This window comes from Phocoena phocoena, chromosome 8, assembly GCF_963924675.1.
Source record: "Phocoena phocoena chromosome 8, mPhoPho1.1, whole genome shotgun sequence".
Classification (NCBI taxonomy): Eukaryota; Metazoa; Chordata; class Mammalia; order Artiodactyla; family Phocoenidae; genus Phocoena; species Phocoena phocoena.
In genome coordinates, this window is record NC_089226.1 from 104,537,891 (window position 1) to 104,556,615 (window position 18,725).

Consider the following 18,725-nt stretch of genomic DNA (forward strand, 5'->3'; position numbering starts at 1 on the left):
AGTCATTCCCTGTTCTCGCCTTCCCTCAGGCCCTGGCAACCACTAATCTACTTTCTGTCTCTAGATTTGCCTATTTTGGATATTTCATGTAAATGGAATGATAAAATATGCAGCCTTTTGTGTATAGCTTCTTTCACTTAGCATAATGTTTTTGAGGTTTATCTATGTTGTAGCATATAACAGTACTTCATTCCTTTTTATGGTTGAATAATCCATTCATTGTATGAGTATACCACACTTTGTTTTTGGTTTTGTTTTTAATTCCTTAGTTTTTCATTTATTTATTTGGTTGCGCCAGGTCTTAGTTGCAGCATGCAGACTCTTAGTTGTGGCATGCATGTGGGATCTAGTTCCCTGACCAGGGATCAAACCTGGGCCCCCTGCATTGGGAGCACAGAGTCAACCACTGCACCACCAGGGCAGTCCCACCACACTTTGTTAATCGATTCATCTGTTGATGGACATTTGGGTTATTTCCACCTTTTTGCTGTTGTGATTTAGAGCCGCTAAGAACATTCATGTATAAGTTTTTGTTTGAACACTTGCATTTGATTCTTTTAGATATATACCTAGGAGTAGAATTGCTGGATCATGTGGTCATTCTCTGCGTAATTTATGGAGGAGCTACCAAAGTGTTCCCATAGCACCTGCAGCATTGTACATTCCTGCCGGCACAGTCTGATTTCTCTGTACCCTTGCCAGCCCTTGTTATTTTCCCTTTTTTAAAAAATTTAAATTGTGGCCATCCTAGTGGGTGTGAAGTGGTATTTCAAGGCAGTTTTGATTTAGTGTTTGCCTTTTCTTCCAAATAATGAAGAGTAGGTTCAGTCCGTTGTCTTACATTAGCAGTTATCTTTTTATGTGTATTCTGCCATATCTGCTTCATTATGGCCATATTCTTGTCCTTTTGCCTATTATGTCTTATCTCTAACTAGACTATAAACTCCTTGAGGCAGGGGACCAGGTCCTAACACTGCTTGGTATATCCACCAAGCCAGGTGGATATATAGGTGTTTGTTAGTTTCTTACAAATTGAACAGTATTCTTAATATTTCAGTGGCAACTTTTTATTCTCTCTCTCCCCTCCTTGACCTCCATTTTCTTAACTTTTTAGGTGTGCTGCCTCTCCATATCTTCTCTTATGCTGTTGCCTCTGCTTGGAATTCTCTCTGTTGAATCTTGTTGACATTCTGTTTATTCCTCCAGGCTCAACTCAAATGTTTCTTCTTCCCCTTCCTTTTTTTTCTTTTTTTTTAAATTTATTTATTTGGCTGCATCAGGTCTTATTTGCGGCACGCGGGATCGTCGTTGCAGCACGCAGGCTCTTCGTTGTGGAGCGCGGGCTTCTCTCTAGTTGTGGCGCATGGGCTCTAGAGTGCACAGGCTCAGTAGTTGTGGCGCGCGGGCTTAGTTGCCCTGCGGCACGTGGGATCTTACTTCTCCGACCAGGGATCGAACCTGTGGCCCCTGCATTGGAAGGTGGATTCTTAACCACTGGACCACCAGGGAAGCCCCCCCACCCCATGCGCCCCTTTTTCTAAAATCCTTCTCTGGTCAGTCTAGTGTAAAATATTTTTTTAAATTTTCTTTTATTTTTACTGCTGTTTAACTGAGCACCTATTTTGTGTCAGACATTTTACCTCATTGACTAAATCCTCACAATGGCCCACAAGGTGATATTATTCCCAAGTTACAGAAGAAGATATTAAGGTTCAGAGAAGTTAAATAACTTGCCTAAGTAATATTAGAGCTGAGGTTTAAACTTGGGTCTCTGGCTCTGAGGCTGTTGTTTTCTCCCCTCTGCTATTTTATGCTGGCTCTGTGACATTCTGCTTTTTGTTGTGGTTGTTATAGTTGGTTGAGGATCTGACGTACATCTTTGTATTCATTAAGATGTCTTTATCATTCAGTAAATATTTATGGAATGAATGAAATTTCTCATCTATGAATGGTACTTAGTATTTAAAATTGTTAGGATTGAGTGAGATGTTGAATATAAGATTCAATGCCTGACCATATAGTAAACATGCCATAGGGAGTGATTGTTGTTTTTAATATTAACCATTGTCTTTGTCATTCTTTATGATTTGATTTTCTGTCAGTTACCTTGAAAGTGACAGCTATAGCCTATTAGTGAATACTGCAAAGTGTTTACTTTCACTTGTGTCTTATATTCTTAATATATTTAAGGATATTAGTGGCTCAGTAGAGATGATCAATGCATCTTTCATGGCAGGGAGTCGTCGGATGGTGGATGTCATGGATGTGAACACACAGAAAGGCATTGAAATGACCATGGCTCAGTGGACACGCTACTATGAGACCCCAGAGGAGGAGCGAGAAAAACTCTATAATGTCATCAGCCTAGAGTTTAGCCACACCAGGCTGGAGAATATGGTGCAGCGGCCCTCCACGGTTAGTCTAATCATTTTCTCCACATTGTCTTTGTCACCAAGCGGGTTGATTATACACTGGGAGAATTTATAACTTCTTAAACATACAGGATAAGGATGAACAAGACAATTTGATAAGAATAACTTGTGTTTTTAGAAGGTTCATCATTTTCCAACATCACTTAGTTTTTGATAGGGAGAGGCCATTCTGATAATTTAAGAACATTGGCCTTTGCATGTAATGGAGAAAAGTCTTAAATTCATTCTGATAAGAACTGTGAATAGGAAGTTTGCCTAATAAATTTCTATCCTATAGGTTTATACTTGCAGAGATGCTTGGGAGAAAACTGATTTAGAGCCAGGTGATTGTATGAGATGGGTTCTCGAGTAGATTCTGTTGGATGACTAATAGCAATAATTTGACAACCCACCCCAAGGGGAAGTTAGTTTTCGATGCTTAACTTTCCTGAGGTAGATACTGATTTAACCCATCTCTTATGAAAGTGGCTGTCTACAGGATGCTGAGAGCACTCATTTCCCTAAGTGGGATTGGTTTCACTTTTAAAATATACCTAGTCATTTTTCGACCACTTTTATTCCTGTCTCAGAACTCACTTGAGTCAAGTATTCCACCTGGAACGGTGGAATTTGGAATGTACTAATGGAAAAAATGTACATTTTTTCGGAGTCAAGTTCTCAGAGTTTTATCCTATCGCCATTTAAATTATCCTAATTGTACCCTTGGACTTTCAAAGTTGAAATGTGGTATTAATTGGTTATAATACTGTTTTATATATGCATTTATATATAAAATATATATATACATATATATATACATATACTTTGACTTTCAAATTGTACCCTTTGACTTTCAAAGTTGAAATGTGGTATTAATTGGTTATAATACTGTTTTATATATACATTTATATACATACATACCTTCAACTTACTAGTTAGTTGCATTGTTTTTTATCACTAACACATTGGTGTGTACAGACCAAAGGGAAAATGTTGTCAGTGTTATGTGAAGAGACTATAATTTTTGTCATTGTTTCTTGTTATTGGAGATGCTACAACAAATACAGAATTTCTCAAGAAAACTTTTCCTCCCTAAAATGACAAAAATCCTTTTTATATTAATTGTCATTTGTTTGGTCATGTGGAAATACAGGAAGACAGGTGGTTAGAATTTAGCCTTGTTATTAACCTAACAAGGTGCACTTAATAAATAAAGAATTCAATAAGAGAGATAGTAAGAATCACAATAACATTGTTTATAAATGTGTTCCTTAATATTTTTAGAATTTCAATTTAAGAGTAGTAAGATTGTAGCTGTAAAAGTAAAACTTGGCCTGGATCATACTTTTCCATTCTTAAAATTTAGAAATGTGTTATTCACACATGAAGCCTTCTTTGTAACATCCTTAATTTATTCATTTTGCCCCTAGTTTTAATGATAAAAATGCTACATCATTTTATAAAAATTAGAAAAGTACTCCACCATTAAATGGAGGAATAGAACCCATGGAAGAGCTCAGAAATAGAAAATTTTCTAGAGGGCGGAGAACAGTGCACCAGTATCTTCTAGAGACCTAAAACAAGGCCAGAAAGATTGAGTGAGCTATTATTACCAAAGTCACCTCCTAAAAGGAAGCAAGCTTTTTATGACCTTGCTATATAAGCAGCAACATTCTTATTCTACTAGGGTGTTATTTATTTACCAGGGTATTTTCCCCCAAGGTATATCCCTCCATTTATCTAGGTCTTTTCTAATATATCTCAATAATGCTTAATAAAAAACCAACTTTATTGAGGTACAATTGATATACAATAAAGTGTACCCATTTTAAGGGTACATTTCAGTGAGTTTTGAAAAATGTATTCATTCATGTAGTAATCTTTTACATAAACTACATAATTACTTGTTCACTGTGATCTTCACACCTTCAGAGTGAGCTTATTGGTTTAAGGGCCTGCTACATGCTAAGTGCTGTGCTTAGGTGCTAGAGGTACAGTGGAAAACAAGATCATTCTTGTCCTCAAAATGCTTAGAGTCTCATGGGGAAGAAAGACCAGAGAATTGGCATTTATAGAAACTACAATGTGGTAAGTGCTTCAAAACTGAATAAGTACGGAATGTTGTGGGAGCCAGTAGGAAGGACCCACCTAACCTAAACCGGAGGAGAATTGGGCGAAGTTTTTTGGAGGAAGCGGTACCTAGGCTTGACATGAAAGAAAAAATGAGGCAAAGAGAAGGAAGACCAGAATCCCAGGCAGGAAGAATAATATGTGCAAAAGTAGGTGCAGGGAAAGTAAGGTGGGCAACTTTTTTTTTAATAAATTTATTTATTTTATTTATTTATTTTTGGCTGTGTTGGGTCTTTGTTGCTGTGCACAGGCTTTCTCTAATTGTGGCGAGTTGGGGCTGCTCTTCCTTGTGGCGCGCGGGCTTCTCATTGTGGTGGCTTCTCTTGTTGTGGAGCATGGGCTCTAGGCACACGGGCTTCAGTAGTTGCAGCATGCGGTCTCAGTAGTTGTGGCTCGTGGGCTCTAGAGCACAGGGTCAGTAGTTGTGGCACATGGGCTTAGTTGCTCCACGGCATGTGGGATCTTCCCGGACCAGGGCTCGAACCCATGTCCCCTGCATTGGCAGGCAGATTCTCAACCACTGCGCCACCAGGGGAGCCCAAGGTGGACAACTTTTAAGTGCCCATTGTAGGTGGTAGCATAAAGTGGGACTCTCTAGTGAAGAGAGAGAGGTGATTTCTGCTGTCATCCCAGCAGTAACTGAGAAGTAGATGAAAAATAGCAGCAGATGTAATGTGCAGATTTGTTTGGTGATGGGGAAATTAGTTCGTGGAAGGCCATGAGCTGTTTTTGCACAGTGTATGAATAGATTATCTCTTAGTTATTGCACTTCTTGCCAGTTTGGCCCTGTATTGGTACGGGACAGGTAGAAACTGTGATTATCTCCGCTGGAGACTTGCTGTCATATGGATGAGGCCATTTAGCAAAAGGCCTATCCAGAGCCTAAAGATTAACCTAAGAAAAATGTATGAACGCCTTACCATAATATTCTCTTGATAGTCAGATAATACCCAATAATATCAAATAAAGGGAGGCCAGAGAGTGACTTATTGCTGCAGGTGAGAAATTCTAGCCAGAGAAGTTCATCTATCTCTGAGTGAACACTTGACAAAAAATACTCATGTGTTCCTAACTTTTCCTCTCCCTATCCAGATATAAGAACTTATAGTGAGTATACTGAGCAACTCACAGTTTTTCTGTATTCTGTTAAAGGCTTTCCAAAGGACAACACCAGGAGATGGGAGAAAACTGGCCACTACATCAAGAGAGCAGAAAATAGATTTTGTTTGATAGAAAGAAGAATCTGGGGCTCATTCAGTGTTCTTAGGCCCAGTGGATGCTTAGTTAAAACTGTTGGATCCCTGAGTGGAAATTCTTTGAAATGGGGCAGCAAGTTAACCTTCATAGTTGTTCCTCATCTTGCTTATTTAAACTTGCATATCGGGACTTCCCTGGTGGTCCAGCGGTCAAGACACTGTGCTCCCTATGCAGGGGGCCTGGGTTTGATCCCTGGTCAGGAAACTAGATCCCATGTGCTGCAACTAAAGATCTTGCATGCTGTGACTAAGACCCAGCGCAGCCAAATAAATATTTAAAAAAAAAAAAAATCTTGTATATCATTGGTGACCCCTTCCAAACACTCTCCCACAGCTTACATCTGAGTGTCCACTGGACATTTGCCTCATATCATTACACACAGATTGTATGCATTTATCTAGATCTATGTTGTAAGGAAATAAATGATCAAATATATACATACATAAGTTATAAAGCTTACCAGGTACATGCTTTTTATAGCCATAAGTTAGATACTTGGAACACCAGTGCTATGCTGAATCTATGGTTATTTGGTTATCACATGGTTATCACACTTTATCTACCTAAGACTGTTTCTTGGAGTTCAGTGGTTGGGTGCCGTCATTTGAAGGTACAGGGCACGTTACAATTCAGTGTGAAGTATTTTAATAAGTTCATACTGTTTTCATTTCTCATTTCTTTCAGCACATATTGGATTGGCCAAAATGTTTGTTCGGGTTTTTCTGTACGATGTTATGGAAAACCTAAACGGACTTTTTGGCCAACCCAATATTTAAAACAGATTCCTGGACTTCCCTTGGTGATCCAGTGGTTAAGACTCCATGCTTCTACTGCAGAGGGCACGGGTTCGATCCCTGGTCAGGGAAGTTCCCCATGCCGCATGGTGTGGCCAAACAAATGGATTCCTAAACTCTGATGACATTATATCAAAAAATTTTTAACATGTATTTACATGTAATCCTCACAATATTCCTTTGCGGTAGTTATCCTTATTTTACAGATAAGTTCCAGAGGCTCACATATGATCTTCAGAAAACTAGACCTGGAACTTCTGATTCCTAACCCAGTAGATTCTATAGCACATTGCTCATGCAAGCTACAAACCCCTACTGGAATTCTTTTCCCTTCCCCTCCACCTCTCCCCTCCCCTCCCCTCCACCTCTCCCCTCCCCTCCCCTCCACCTCTCCCCTCCCCTCCCCTCCCTCTCCCCTCCCCTCCCCTCCCTCTCCCCTCCCCTCCCCTCCACCTCTCCCCTCCCCTCCCCTCCCCTCCCCTCCCCTCCCCTTCCCCTCCCCTCTCCTCTCCTCCCCTCTCCTCTCCTCCCCTCCACCTCCCCTCCCCTCCCCTCCCTTTTTCTTTCTTTTTCTTTTAAATTTATTATCTTAACTTTTTCTTAAATGATTTTATTTTTTTTAGATTTATTTATTATTTATTTATTTTTGGCTGCATCAGGTCTTCGTTGAGGAATGCAGGATCATTCGTTGCAGCATGTGGGCTCTTTGTTGTGGTGCACGGGCTTTTCTCTAATTGTAGTGTGCGGGTTTTCTCTTTCTAGTTGTGGCACGTGGCCTCCAGAGCACGTGGGCTCTGTTGTTTGCAGCACGCGGGCCCTCTAGTTGAGGCGCAGGAGCTCAGTAGTTGTGGCACACGGGCTTAGTTGCCCCACGGCATGTGGGATCTTAGTTCCCTGACCAGAGATCAAACCTGCGTCCCCTGCATTGTAAGGTGGCTTCAAAAAGTACAGCTGATTATACTTCTCTCCTCTTCTTTTTTCTTTTCTTTTCTCTTTTCTTTCTTTCTTAAATGGTATCTTAGCTGCTCTAACAGTACTTATATCTTTTGGTAAGTTTATAGGTACCTTCCAGACAGTGCCTTTTATTGGACCAAAAAAAAAAAAAAATTACAGCTGATTATACCACTACTGACACAGAAGAGAGGGCTTGGTTGGATACTATGGCATCATTTAATGACTTTGTTTTGATTAGGGCTACTTTTATGATCATGCTGATGGAACCATTAGTCTTTATTTTCACTTAATAATTATTTCTAGAATGTTTGCCTATTGATCCTAAGATTCACCAACATATTATTTGTTTGCTTAAAATTAAATTGTAGTCTTTCAGTGTGTGTTTTGAGAATTTCTATTTTTCTTGACTTTAGAATTCTCTTTAATCCCAACCCTTCCTTTGAAGCCTAAATGTTCCTCCTCCTTTTTAAAGGTGGATTTCATTGACTGGGTAGACAATATGTGGCCAAGGCATTTAAAAGAAAGTCAGACTGAGTCAACAAATGCCATCTTGGAGATGCAGTACCCTAAAGTGCAGAAGTAAGTGGCTTACCCTGCATTTTCCTCGGTGTGCTGTGGGACACCAAAGTGATAGCAAGAAATGGTTCCTCCCTTCGGAACCTTGCTCTGGGTCCCAAGTGATCAAAAAGGTGAATTATTTAAAGAGTAGACTTTAGTTCCAAAGGGAAGAGTGTATGTAAGAGTACCATAGCCCATGATGACATAAAAACAAAAGTATCTTCTGATAATATGATAGCTTGAGATTGCATTCCTCTCACCGACTGGGAGTTTATTAGGTGGAAAATAGAGGGAGTGGAGTACACAAGGGGAGAGTGTGGCATTGTGGTGGGGAAAGTCCTCTTTTTCTTGTCAGTGTACTAATGCTACTGCTTTTTTTGGGTCAGGTACTGTCTGATGAGTGTTCGAGGCTGCTATACTGACTTCCATGTGGACTTTGGTGGTACCTCTGTTTGGTATCACATCCATCAAGGGGGAAAGGTACGGTCATAGTTGTGATGGGGGTTGGAATCTGAAGCTGGTTATATGAGTTTCCTTCAGTTCATGCATGCTTCATATACCCTGGAAACGAGTCTACTAGGGGATTGTCCCCACTCATATCTGGAGAGAATTGTAGATTAAGTTGACCTTCTTGGCTAGAGTCCAGTAGGAATTACTATTCATCTAGTTCATTCTCATTTTACCAGTATTGGCATCACTACTTAGTAAACCTCAATGGTCCTGTTTCTAGATTCCCAAAACAGAATTCTCCAAATGAAGGCAAGGAACTGGTTTTAGGAGGACAAGATAATTTCTCTACATGAAAGTATAATAAAGTAGTAGAAGGAAACACAAATTATGGGTAGATTCACAATGAAATCAGCAAATTGGGATCCAAACCACTTTTCCCTATATAGAGGCATTGGTCTGAAATGTAGCCATAGGAAGCCTTTAAGTCCTGTCAGAGGATATAAATAGATTTTGAAAGATTATCCTCATTCATAAAGACCTTTGTTCCAGCTTCTCAGAGTGCTTCTGAATGCTGTTTAAGAATGGAAATGTAGAATTAATATTAGAGGTTTATAGTATTACACTCTTACGTTACCCTTTTTTCTCGTAAGAAGTGAAAGCATTTGTGAGAGAAAAGTAGAACTGGAATGAAAACAGATGATGCTTTTAAAATGTGAGGGCCAAATCTAGAACAGCTGTACCTCCAAATCCAGAGTCATTTTGTTTATTTTGGATCCATTTAAGTGGTATCTTAAGTTCTGTCCTTTCAGTCTCGGTTACTACCTTGGAATAAAGCAACTCAGGCCTGTGTTTTGAAGGTACTGTACCTAACTAACTGTGCTTCTTAGGACCATTTAGACCAGCCAGCCAGGGGCAAATAGGGACTGCCTAGGTGACAAGCTAAATGCCCTCCTTCTCTCTGAGTCCTGTATAGGTTCCGGGTTCTACAATCAAACCCCAGGGAAGCCCTAATGCTGTTTGATCAAGTGGAGGACAAAAAAGGTTCACTTCCTTGAGGCCTCTAGAATTTCCCAAATGGTCAAGTTCTGTAGGCTGGGAGGATTGCTTGTTTCTCTTCTACCTGTTGGTCTTAAGTTTGTACCTGTTTATCAGTTGAGGGAGACGACTGGGTCATGTCAATGGCTGTTAACAGACTGAAGTTTTTTAACTCACAGGTCTTCTGGCTCATCCCCCCTACAGCCCACAACCTGGAGCTGTACGAGAATTGGCTGCTGTCAGGGAAACAGGGAGACATCTTTCTGGGTGACCGGGTGTCAGATTGCCAGCGCATTGAGCTCAAGCAGGGCTATACCTTCGTCATTCCCTCAGGTAAGCAAGATGCAAAAAAGTGGGTTGTCTACTCTAGCCACTTTCTTTTCTTAAAGAAAAATAAATTGATAGATTACCACCAACACCAAGAATGGTTATGATGCTGGAGTGGGCAGAAAACAATGGCGTGTTCTTTCTTGTCATTACTGAGTAGATGACAAGAATTTATCTTCTTTTATAAAGTCTATGATTTTCCACTAAGAGTATGTATCAGAATTGCCAGTGGCAGCTTTTCAGATCTACATGTTTGAGCCCCACATTAGCCCTAGCTCTTCAGAATCCTAGGGATAAGACCTGTTTTGCAGGTGATAAACAGCCCCCTATTAAGAGCTACCTACTCTGCTAAGGGATAGCTGTGAAGGCTAGAGTGCTAAATCAGTAATAGTTTTTATCAGGTAACTAAGTTCCCAAATAAGTACTTAGAGGGAGCGTAGATTTTGGAGTCACAGACCTGTATTAGAATTCTGACTATGAATTTACCTGCTAATATTACTTTGGTCAAATATTTAAATCCCTGTCTCATTTTGTTGTGAGGAGTAAATGACAATACATGTAAATTCTCTTGTACTAAGCCTGGTTAATATTAGGTGCTCCAAAAAATGCAAGCACCATTTATTGAAAGTTTGTTGTAAACACTTTACACGTACTTTCTCATTCAGTGCTTACCAACCACACATATAAAGTATAATTTATCCTGATTTTATAGAGGATATTGGGGCTGCAAGAGATTAAGTAACTTGACCAGCCGTGAAGAGGCAGAATTAGAGTAAAAAGTGTGATCCAGAAGTCTTGTACTAATGCTCTGAGAGAGCCATGTTACAATGTGTGCTTACAGCCACTGCCCTCCATTCCCTTTCTTCTAGGCTGGATTCATGCTGTGTATACTCCTACAGACACATTAGTGTTTGGAGGCAATTTTTTGCATAGCTTCAATATCCCCATGCAGTTAAAAATATACAACATTGAAGATCGGACACGGGTAAGTAACTCTATGTAATAATTGGATTTGAAGAGGTTTCTTATATCTTTCTTTAGTCTGCTTACTATGTAACACTCAAACTGTTAAACTTTATGAATGTGTATACTGCCTTTGTCAACTGGGGTTGTGTGAGAGAATGAAGCCCTATAGAAAATGATTTGTGTGTCTTGTTTTGTCAGTTTTCCATAGGATGTTACATAGCTGATAAACCATTCTGGATATATAGGGGAAAAGTTACATGCATTGGATACCTTAAGGCAAGAATTGGCAAACTTTTTTTGTAAAGGATCAGATAGTAAATATTTTAGGCTTTGTGGGCCATACAGTATCTGTCATAAGCACTTAACTCTGCCTTGTAGAATGAAATACTTAAATAAGTGAGGATGGCTCAAATAAAATAACATTTTGTTTATGGACACTGAAATTTGATTTCATATAAGTTTCTCATGTCACAAAACCCTCTCTTAGTTAGGTTTTCTTCTCACCCCAACCCCAGCCACTGAGAATGTGATATGTTAACAACTGGTGAATCTTGGAGATGCTGTGGAAGTCTTAGTGGTACTGCTTTTTAAACTTTTTGGTGGATTTGAAAGTTTTCAAAATCAAAAAATAACAATTAATGAAGAATTCACAACTTTTAGAAGGAGTAGTCACTGACCAATTTACTGTGAACATGATCAGTTAACCATTTTGGTGCCTATTTTGAAACATTTATTCTGGTTGGAGCTATTATATTATACGTAAGTTATAAGATTGGTATTGTTGGAGTTACAGGGATTGCCCTGTTAGAATTGAGAGGATGCAGTGCTTTTTAAATAAATTTTATAGAATTGAACTTCTGCTTGTTTGTTAAAAGTAATGAAAGTACAGAAAACAGTAAATAGCTTAGTAAGTTTTAAGTTATAGTAACAGTAAAAGTAGTTAAAATGTTTCAAAAGAGAAAAATTACATAATTTCATAGTAAAATACTCTTATTTAACTCAATCATTCTAAGAGGTAATACCACCTACACTGCTGTAAGATTCAATCTGAAAATGTTTTTAAAAAGCATTCCCTTTTTTGGCTAAAAATAGCTATTATACCCACAGCTTAATTGTTTGCTCAGTTTGAGGGAAGAAAGGGAGAATATATATTCAATGGCATAGGTAAAATGATCACCTTATCTCTGCATGAAAAATTTCCTTCAGACAGTTAAACTGGTAATAACTGATGTTGATTTATCTGTCTAATTTTCCTGGACTTTGTTTATCAGAAAATGTCAAATTTCAGTATCTAACTGCTATATTATTCCATTTTTCCTAAGAACGGCTTAATTCTTTCATTCCAAATAGGAACCCTTCCGTGTTTCTATAACATTTCATTGGGTCCTCTACATATGTACACACAGAGCCTTTTTTTTTTTTTTTTACTTTCTCCACCAAGCTTTTACATTGCCAATACCAACTTGACATATGTTTATTATGTTACAAACTTCTATAAACTTACAGAATTTAACTTAAAAGAGAATGTGTAGAGAATGCTTTAGGGAAGAAATATACAGTGTTGTAAATTTAAGACAATGTTTTGGCTACTTTTGCCATGCCAGTGTAGAAATAGACTATTTGAACTTGATACTTAGTAATTATTCTATTGATAGCTCTTAAAGGCTCAGTAATTTTATAATGAGTATTAAAATTTTTTCTTCCAAAAACATTCTAACCCAGTCTTAGAAATTGCTGTGCTCTGTGGTGTCTAGCAGCATAGGTAAAATGTAATGGCACAGTTTGGGTGTGTGATGTCTTGGCTATTATTAGTACAGTCTCTTGAGTTCCAAGTGAAAAATCAAAAGTTTAATGCCCACTTTATATTTTATTTATTTATTTTCTGTCAGTATTACTCCGCTCTCAACAGAGTCCCAGAGGTTTTAGAATTTTGGGTTGTCCTGAACTTTTAATAAAGACCTTTCAGAAAAGTGTTAATAAAACTTAAAAGGCGAGCAGAGAAGTCCAGTATATTATGTTTAATTTGGGGGGGATCAAGTATCTATTAATTCTTGTGTTCTCTCCTACTGTACCAGAAGTAAATTAATTTGATTTTCAAATAAGGGTGGATAAACCTCTTCTAGTTGTTAAAGATGTAGTGGCAGTGAGAGACCGAGATTCGGAGCCTGAAGCCTCTGCGTTTTAAAGCTAATGAAAAGTACATGTGTCTCCTGCCTTGCAATGAGGAAAGTGATCTCCTCACTCCACAGTGATGCCCTGTGACCTAGTGAAGGGTTTTGAAAAGGGACTCCCATCTGGGTCTCCTTGACTGGGGAAGACTACCTGACATGGAGCTTTGAAAGGAGGTGGGAACATTTTCAGGAGTTACATGTTCAAAACAATCCTAAAAGTATTGTTTGCCTTATCCTTTTGAGAGATGGCCTCTCTGAAAGAAGATGAGCAGAATATACAGGCATACCTCAGAGATATGGCAGGTTTGGTTCCAGACCACTGCGATAAAGTGAATATTGCAGTAAACTGAGTCACATGAATCTTTCTGGTTTTCCAGTGCATATAAAAGTTATGTTTACATTACATGTAGTCTGTTAGTGTACAGTAGCATTATGTCTTTAAAAAAAAGTAGATACCTTAATTAAAGTATACTTTATTGCTAAAAACATGCTAACCATCATTTGACAGTGCAGGGTTGCTACAAACCTTCAATTTGTAAAACTCAGTAAAGCAAAAGCACAATAAAATGAGTTATGTCTGTATTTAGGATAGTCCCCATGGTTGATCTTTCTCACTCGTTGATCCATGCTGATTTGCCATTTCCTTGACTATGGTAGATCTAAAGGGCAATTATTTTTATTATAATTCAGCTGGAATAATTTCATGCTACTTTTGGGGAGAATTGGAAAGAAGACTAAAGATAGCAACTGATTAGGCCACGTGGAGTAGTAACCTGATTTGTGGACATACCATTTTGGTAGACTACAATGTATGAGACGGGCAAGCTGAGAGTTAATAGTGGGGCAAGTACTCAGTCTCATGTCCTAGACTAGATATACCTTGAGAATGCATCTCTAATCATACTTTCATATATGTAAGGACATAATAAAAACATATAACTTTATCTCATGTCCTGATTTCCTATTATATTCTGTGTTTCATGGCCTTCTGGTTCAGAGTAAAACCACAGTAAAGGCAAGAGTGGTTGGTATGCCTTTGTATCCTAAGAACCCTAAAACAATTTTCTCAATTAAGTATATTGTGTCTTACTAACATTTTACTCTCTGTCTGGAAACTTGTTTTTGATGCTTTCCCACTCAACAAGACAGCTTCTTGATAGTTCTAAATGATCTTTCCAAGTACCTTTTATCTTTAGTGATTATTTCCCAAGACCAACATTTTCTAAGTTGACAGATCCACTTAAGTTCTTGTTCCACATGACAATTTAGGTTTGCAGGCTACTTAGAGAGTGCTTTTCCTGGGCTAATTATTGCAGTGATTGTTTCTTACTCTCTTTCCTTGAAAATTATTATCAGCTTGATTTTTTCATCATTTTTTTCCTGTGTAGGTTCCAAATAAGTTCCGCTATCCATTCTACTATGAGATGTGTTGGTACGTGTTGGAGCGCTATGTGTACTGCATAACCAACCGTTCCCACTTAACTAAGGAATTTCAGAAAGAGTCCCTTAGCATGGGTAAGTGTTCCACCTACATGAACTTTCAAGATACTCTGCAGGACTGAGGGTGAGACTGGGACTATTCTGTAGGCTGTTGCTCAGTAGTTTTGTTTTGTTTTTAATTAATTAATTAACTTATTTATGGTTGCGTGGGGTCTTCATTGCTGCGTTGTGGGCTTTATCTGGTTGAGGCGAGCAGGGGCTACTCTTCGTTGCGGTGCATGGGCTTCTCATTGCGGTGGCTTCTCTTGTTGCGGAGCATGGGTTCTAGGCACTCAGGCTTCAGTAGTTGTGGCACATGGGCTCAGTAGTTGTGGCTTGCAGGCTCTAGAGCGCAGGCTCGGTAGTTGTGGCACACAGGCTTAGTTGCTCCGCAGCATGTGGGATCTTCCCAGACCAGGGCTCGAACCCGTGTCCCCTGCATTGGCAGGCAGATTCTTAACCACTGCGCCACCAGGGAAGTCTAGTAGTTCTGTTTTTATGGTTTGTCTTTTTTACTTACCTACTTAGAAGTACCAAATCCATTCACTGAAGTTGAACACTGGTTACAGCTGATCCTCCTACCCAGATGTGAATTACCAGGGCTAAATGAAATATTCTGGATCTCATCTTTGAGTTGTTAGTACTTAGCTCCTCACGAAAGTAATCAGTTGGAAATTCCCTGGTGGTCCAGTGGTTAGGACTCCGCATGTTCACTGCCATGGCCCAGGTTCAGTCCCTGGTGGGAGACCTAAGATCCTGCAAGCCACACAGCGCAGCCAAAAAAAAGAGAAGAGTAATCAGTTGTCTAAAATGTTTTATTCTGTAAAGAATGGTCTTTGGCACAATAAAAACTAGGATCGTATCATCATAATTACTCTTACTATATTCCAGGCACCAAACTAAGCAGCTTATATACATTGTTATTATTATTAGCTGTGAGGTGTAGCTATTATTATGCATATTTTACAAATGGGGGCATTAAGGTTCGAGGAGATTAAAAAACTTGTTCGTGATCTAAGAGTTAATAAGTGGGAAAGCTACAGCTTAAACCATGTTGGTAAGATTCTAAAATATATTTTCTTAACCTCTGTGCTTTAATGTTTCCCCAACTTCTATCAAGAGAAATATTTTATTGGATGTCAAGATAGTTTCAGTTATACATTTTTAGGCTATTCCATGCCTTAAAAATAAAGAGGAGCCAACACTGTAGTATCCTGTGGTCATATATTTAATGGAGAGTCTTCAATCCAAGCAAGATACTTTTTGCCTTAGCATTTCTGAAACATGCTCACCAATACATGAAAGCAAGATACAGAATTGTACATACAGCATGATCCTAATTTTGTTTAAAAATACATCAAGTCGGGCTTCCCTGGTGGCACAGTGGTTAAGAATCCGCCTGCCAATGCAGGGGACACAGGTTCGAGCCCTGGTCCGGGAAGATCCCACATGCCACAGAGCAACTAAGCCCGTGTGCCACAACTACTGAGCCTGCGCTCTAGAGCCCACGAGCCACAACTACTGAGCCCATGTGGCACAACTACTGAAGCCTGCGCCCCTAGAGCCGTGCTCTGCAACAAGAGAAGCCACTGCAATGAGATGCCCACGCACCGCAACGAAGAGCAGCCCCCGCTCGCCACAACTAGAGAAAAGCCCGTGCGCAGTGATGAAGATCCAACGCAGCCAAAAATTAATTAATTAATTAATTAAATTATAAGGTTTACAAAAAAAATACATCAAGTCATAGTCATACACATATGTATAGGAAAAGATGGAAAGAAGATACATCACACTGAGTTGTTATCCAAGGGTGGAGAGATATGGGATGACTTATTTACTTCTTTGCACCTTCCTGTATTTTCTAAATTATTAATAGTCAACATGTGTTACTTTCATAATAAAAGATCAGTTAACATTTTAAAATTATTCTTTCATTAAAACTTTTATTTTCACTTTGTTTTGATTATCAAAATCTTTATTTTAAAAAATATTCACTTTGTTTTATTAGCCATGCTGCTAAGATTTCAATTCCAAAGCTTAATTTTATGGTGAAAACTGAACAAAACTACTTTTTAAATATATGTGCTTCATACTATTTTTTTAAAAGATAATGAAATCCCATAATACCCAAATTAAGTTTGAACTTGAAACTAATTTACAGCTATTTTCATAGGTAACTTATTTCTAGCACACAGTTTAAAGACTGCACCCTTCCCAATCTTTTAAAAATCCAGTTGACTGTTACCTCAGTTGTCCTGCTAGCTCAGGATCCTGTTTTTACCTGTAAATGGTTTTCAGCAGTGGACAAATTGGTTGGAATAGGGAAGACCATTTTTAAAATGTGACAGCTTTGTCATTTATAACCTCAAGGCCCCTCCCATACTACCTATTTCTCTTGTTGATCACATGGCCATGTGTCATGTTCTTACTGCATTTTCTCTTCATACTGGCAGATTTGGAGTTAAATGGGTTGGAGTCTGGAAATGGGGATGAGGAAGCAGTAGATCGAGAACCCCGGCGCTTGAGCAGCAGGCGTTCTGTCCTCACTAGCCCTGTAGCCAATGGGGTTAACCTGGATTATGATGGACTGGGCAAAACCTGCCGAAGTCTTCCAAGTCTGAAGAAAACTTTGTCTGGGGACTCATCCTCTGACTCTAGCCGGGGCTCCCACAATGGCCAAGTATGGGATCCCCAGTGTAGCCCCAGAAAGGACCGACAGGTGCATCTGACCCATTTTGAGCTTGAAGGCCTTCGTTGCCTTGTAGATAAATTGGAGTCTCTGCCACTGCACAAGAAATGTGTCCCTACAGGGATAGAAGACGAAGATGCTCTCATTGCTGATGTAAAGGTAAGGGTTGGTTATTTTGCATGACAGCTATTGATCTGGCTAGGGCATTCAGTTTCTGGATTCTGAGAGAAAATTTGGGAGTTTTGGGTAATCTTGGTTCAGCGAGAAAGAAGTTGAGTGTGTGTGTGTGTGTGTGTGAGTGTTTGGACTATACAGTGTTTCAATTCCTAGAATGAGGTTAGGTCCCTGTTATGAAAATACTAACATTTGTACGTTCAGTTAGGACTTAAATCTAGTCCTAAAAATGCTGGTTTCAGGCTGACCCTAAAAAAAGGAAGAGCCCGAGAAAATGTTTGTATTAAGAAATGTTACTTTGAACTTAAGTTACACTAAGATAAAGAGGCCTATTTCAGAGCAAAAGTGGCCAATAACAATCTCTAGCAGTCTTACCCCAAGCAGACTTAGAGGAAAGAAATTGAAATGTTGGGTTATGTTGAGCATGTTTAACATATTTAGCTTCAAATTTGTCTAGTATTAAGACTTAAATACATTGGGGCAACTTTTGAGAAGAGTGTCATTTTAAACATAATTCATCCTATTGCTATTTCAAGTTTCTTCTTGTTGTATATTTTTCTTCTTTCTCAATAAGTCTCCAAGCATTAGTAATCTTCAAAGCCCAGCCCAGCCCTCATATATTGGTCTCAAAGAAATGAGCTTATTTTTAAGGAATCCAGATTTGAGCTGTCTGAACTGGAGAGAGTTCTATTAAATCTTTCCTTATACATAAACATTGGGGACTTCCCTGGTGGTCTAGTGGTTAAGACTCTGCGCTGCCACTGCAGGGGGACATGGGTTAGATCCCTGGTCAGAGAACTAAGATCCCACATGCCACCCGGCGCGGACACACACACACACACACACACACACACACACACACACACACAAAAGTAACCATTAATATGAACACCAAAAAGTCTTTAAGTCACTGTTTGGAATTATGTCTTGGATGCAGGGCATGGGTATGTGTATTAGAAAGTTAGTTCACCATTTGTAGTAAGTGTTATTTTTCAGACCTGTCATATAGATTGTTTTAAGCCACAGAAGAATTTATAAGGAATAATTTTAGTGACCTCAAGGAAGACGGGCAGAATATCTCATAGTACATCTTTTCCATTCCTGATTCCTGATTCAAGTTTTCCCTTGGCCACCACTAACCAACCAGCTGAGGTGCTCCCTACCTTCTGCCAGATACCTCAGGAAAGAATTCCAAAGACTAGGAGAGGATCTAGACTTTTAATTTTTTTAATGTTTTCTTTCTTCGATTGACATTTTAATTATATCTTACTGTTTATGCATCAGTGAAGTGGTAAAAACTTTAAGAGACTAAAAGGGGTGGTACCCTAGT

At 39.0% G+C, this 18,725-nt stretch overlaps 1 protein-coding gene across 1 annotated transcript in view; it reads left to right on the forward strand.

Moving 5' to 3' along the window:
* The window catches only part of KDM2A (lysine demethylase 2A), a 103,658-nt gene that overhangs the window by 63,831 nt on the left and 21,102 nt on the right, over positions 1–18,725 (forward strand). Inside the window, exons 5-11 of the mRNA XM_065883057.1 lie at positions 2,237–2,415; positions 8,019–8,125; positions 8,491–8,584; positions 9,769–9,922; positions 10,786–10,901; positions 14,442–14,568; positions 16,986–17,380. Coding sequence (XP_065739129.1) covers positions 2,237–2,415; positions 8,019–8,125; positions 8,491–8,584; positions 9,769–9,922; positions 10,786–10,901; positions 14,442–14,568; positions 16,986–17,380 — 1,172 coding nt within the window. The remainder of the gene's footprint in view (positions 1–2,236; positions 2,416–8,018; positions 8,126–8,490; positions 8,585–9,768; positions 9,923–10,785; positions 10,902–14,441; positions 14,569–16,985; positions 17,381–18,725) is intronic.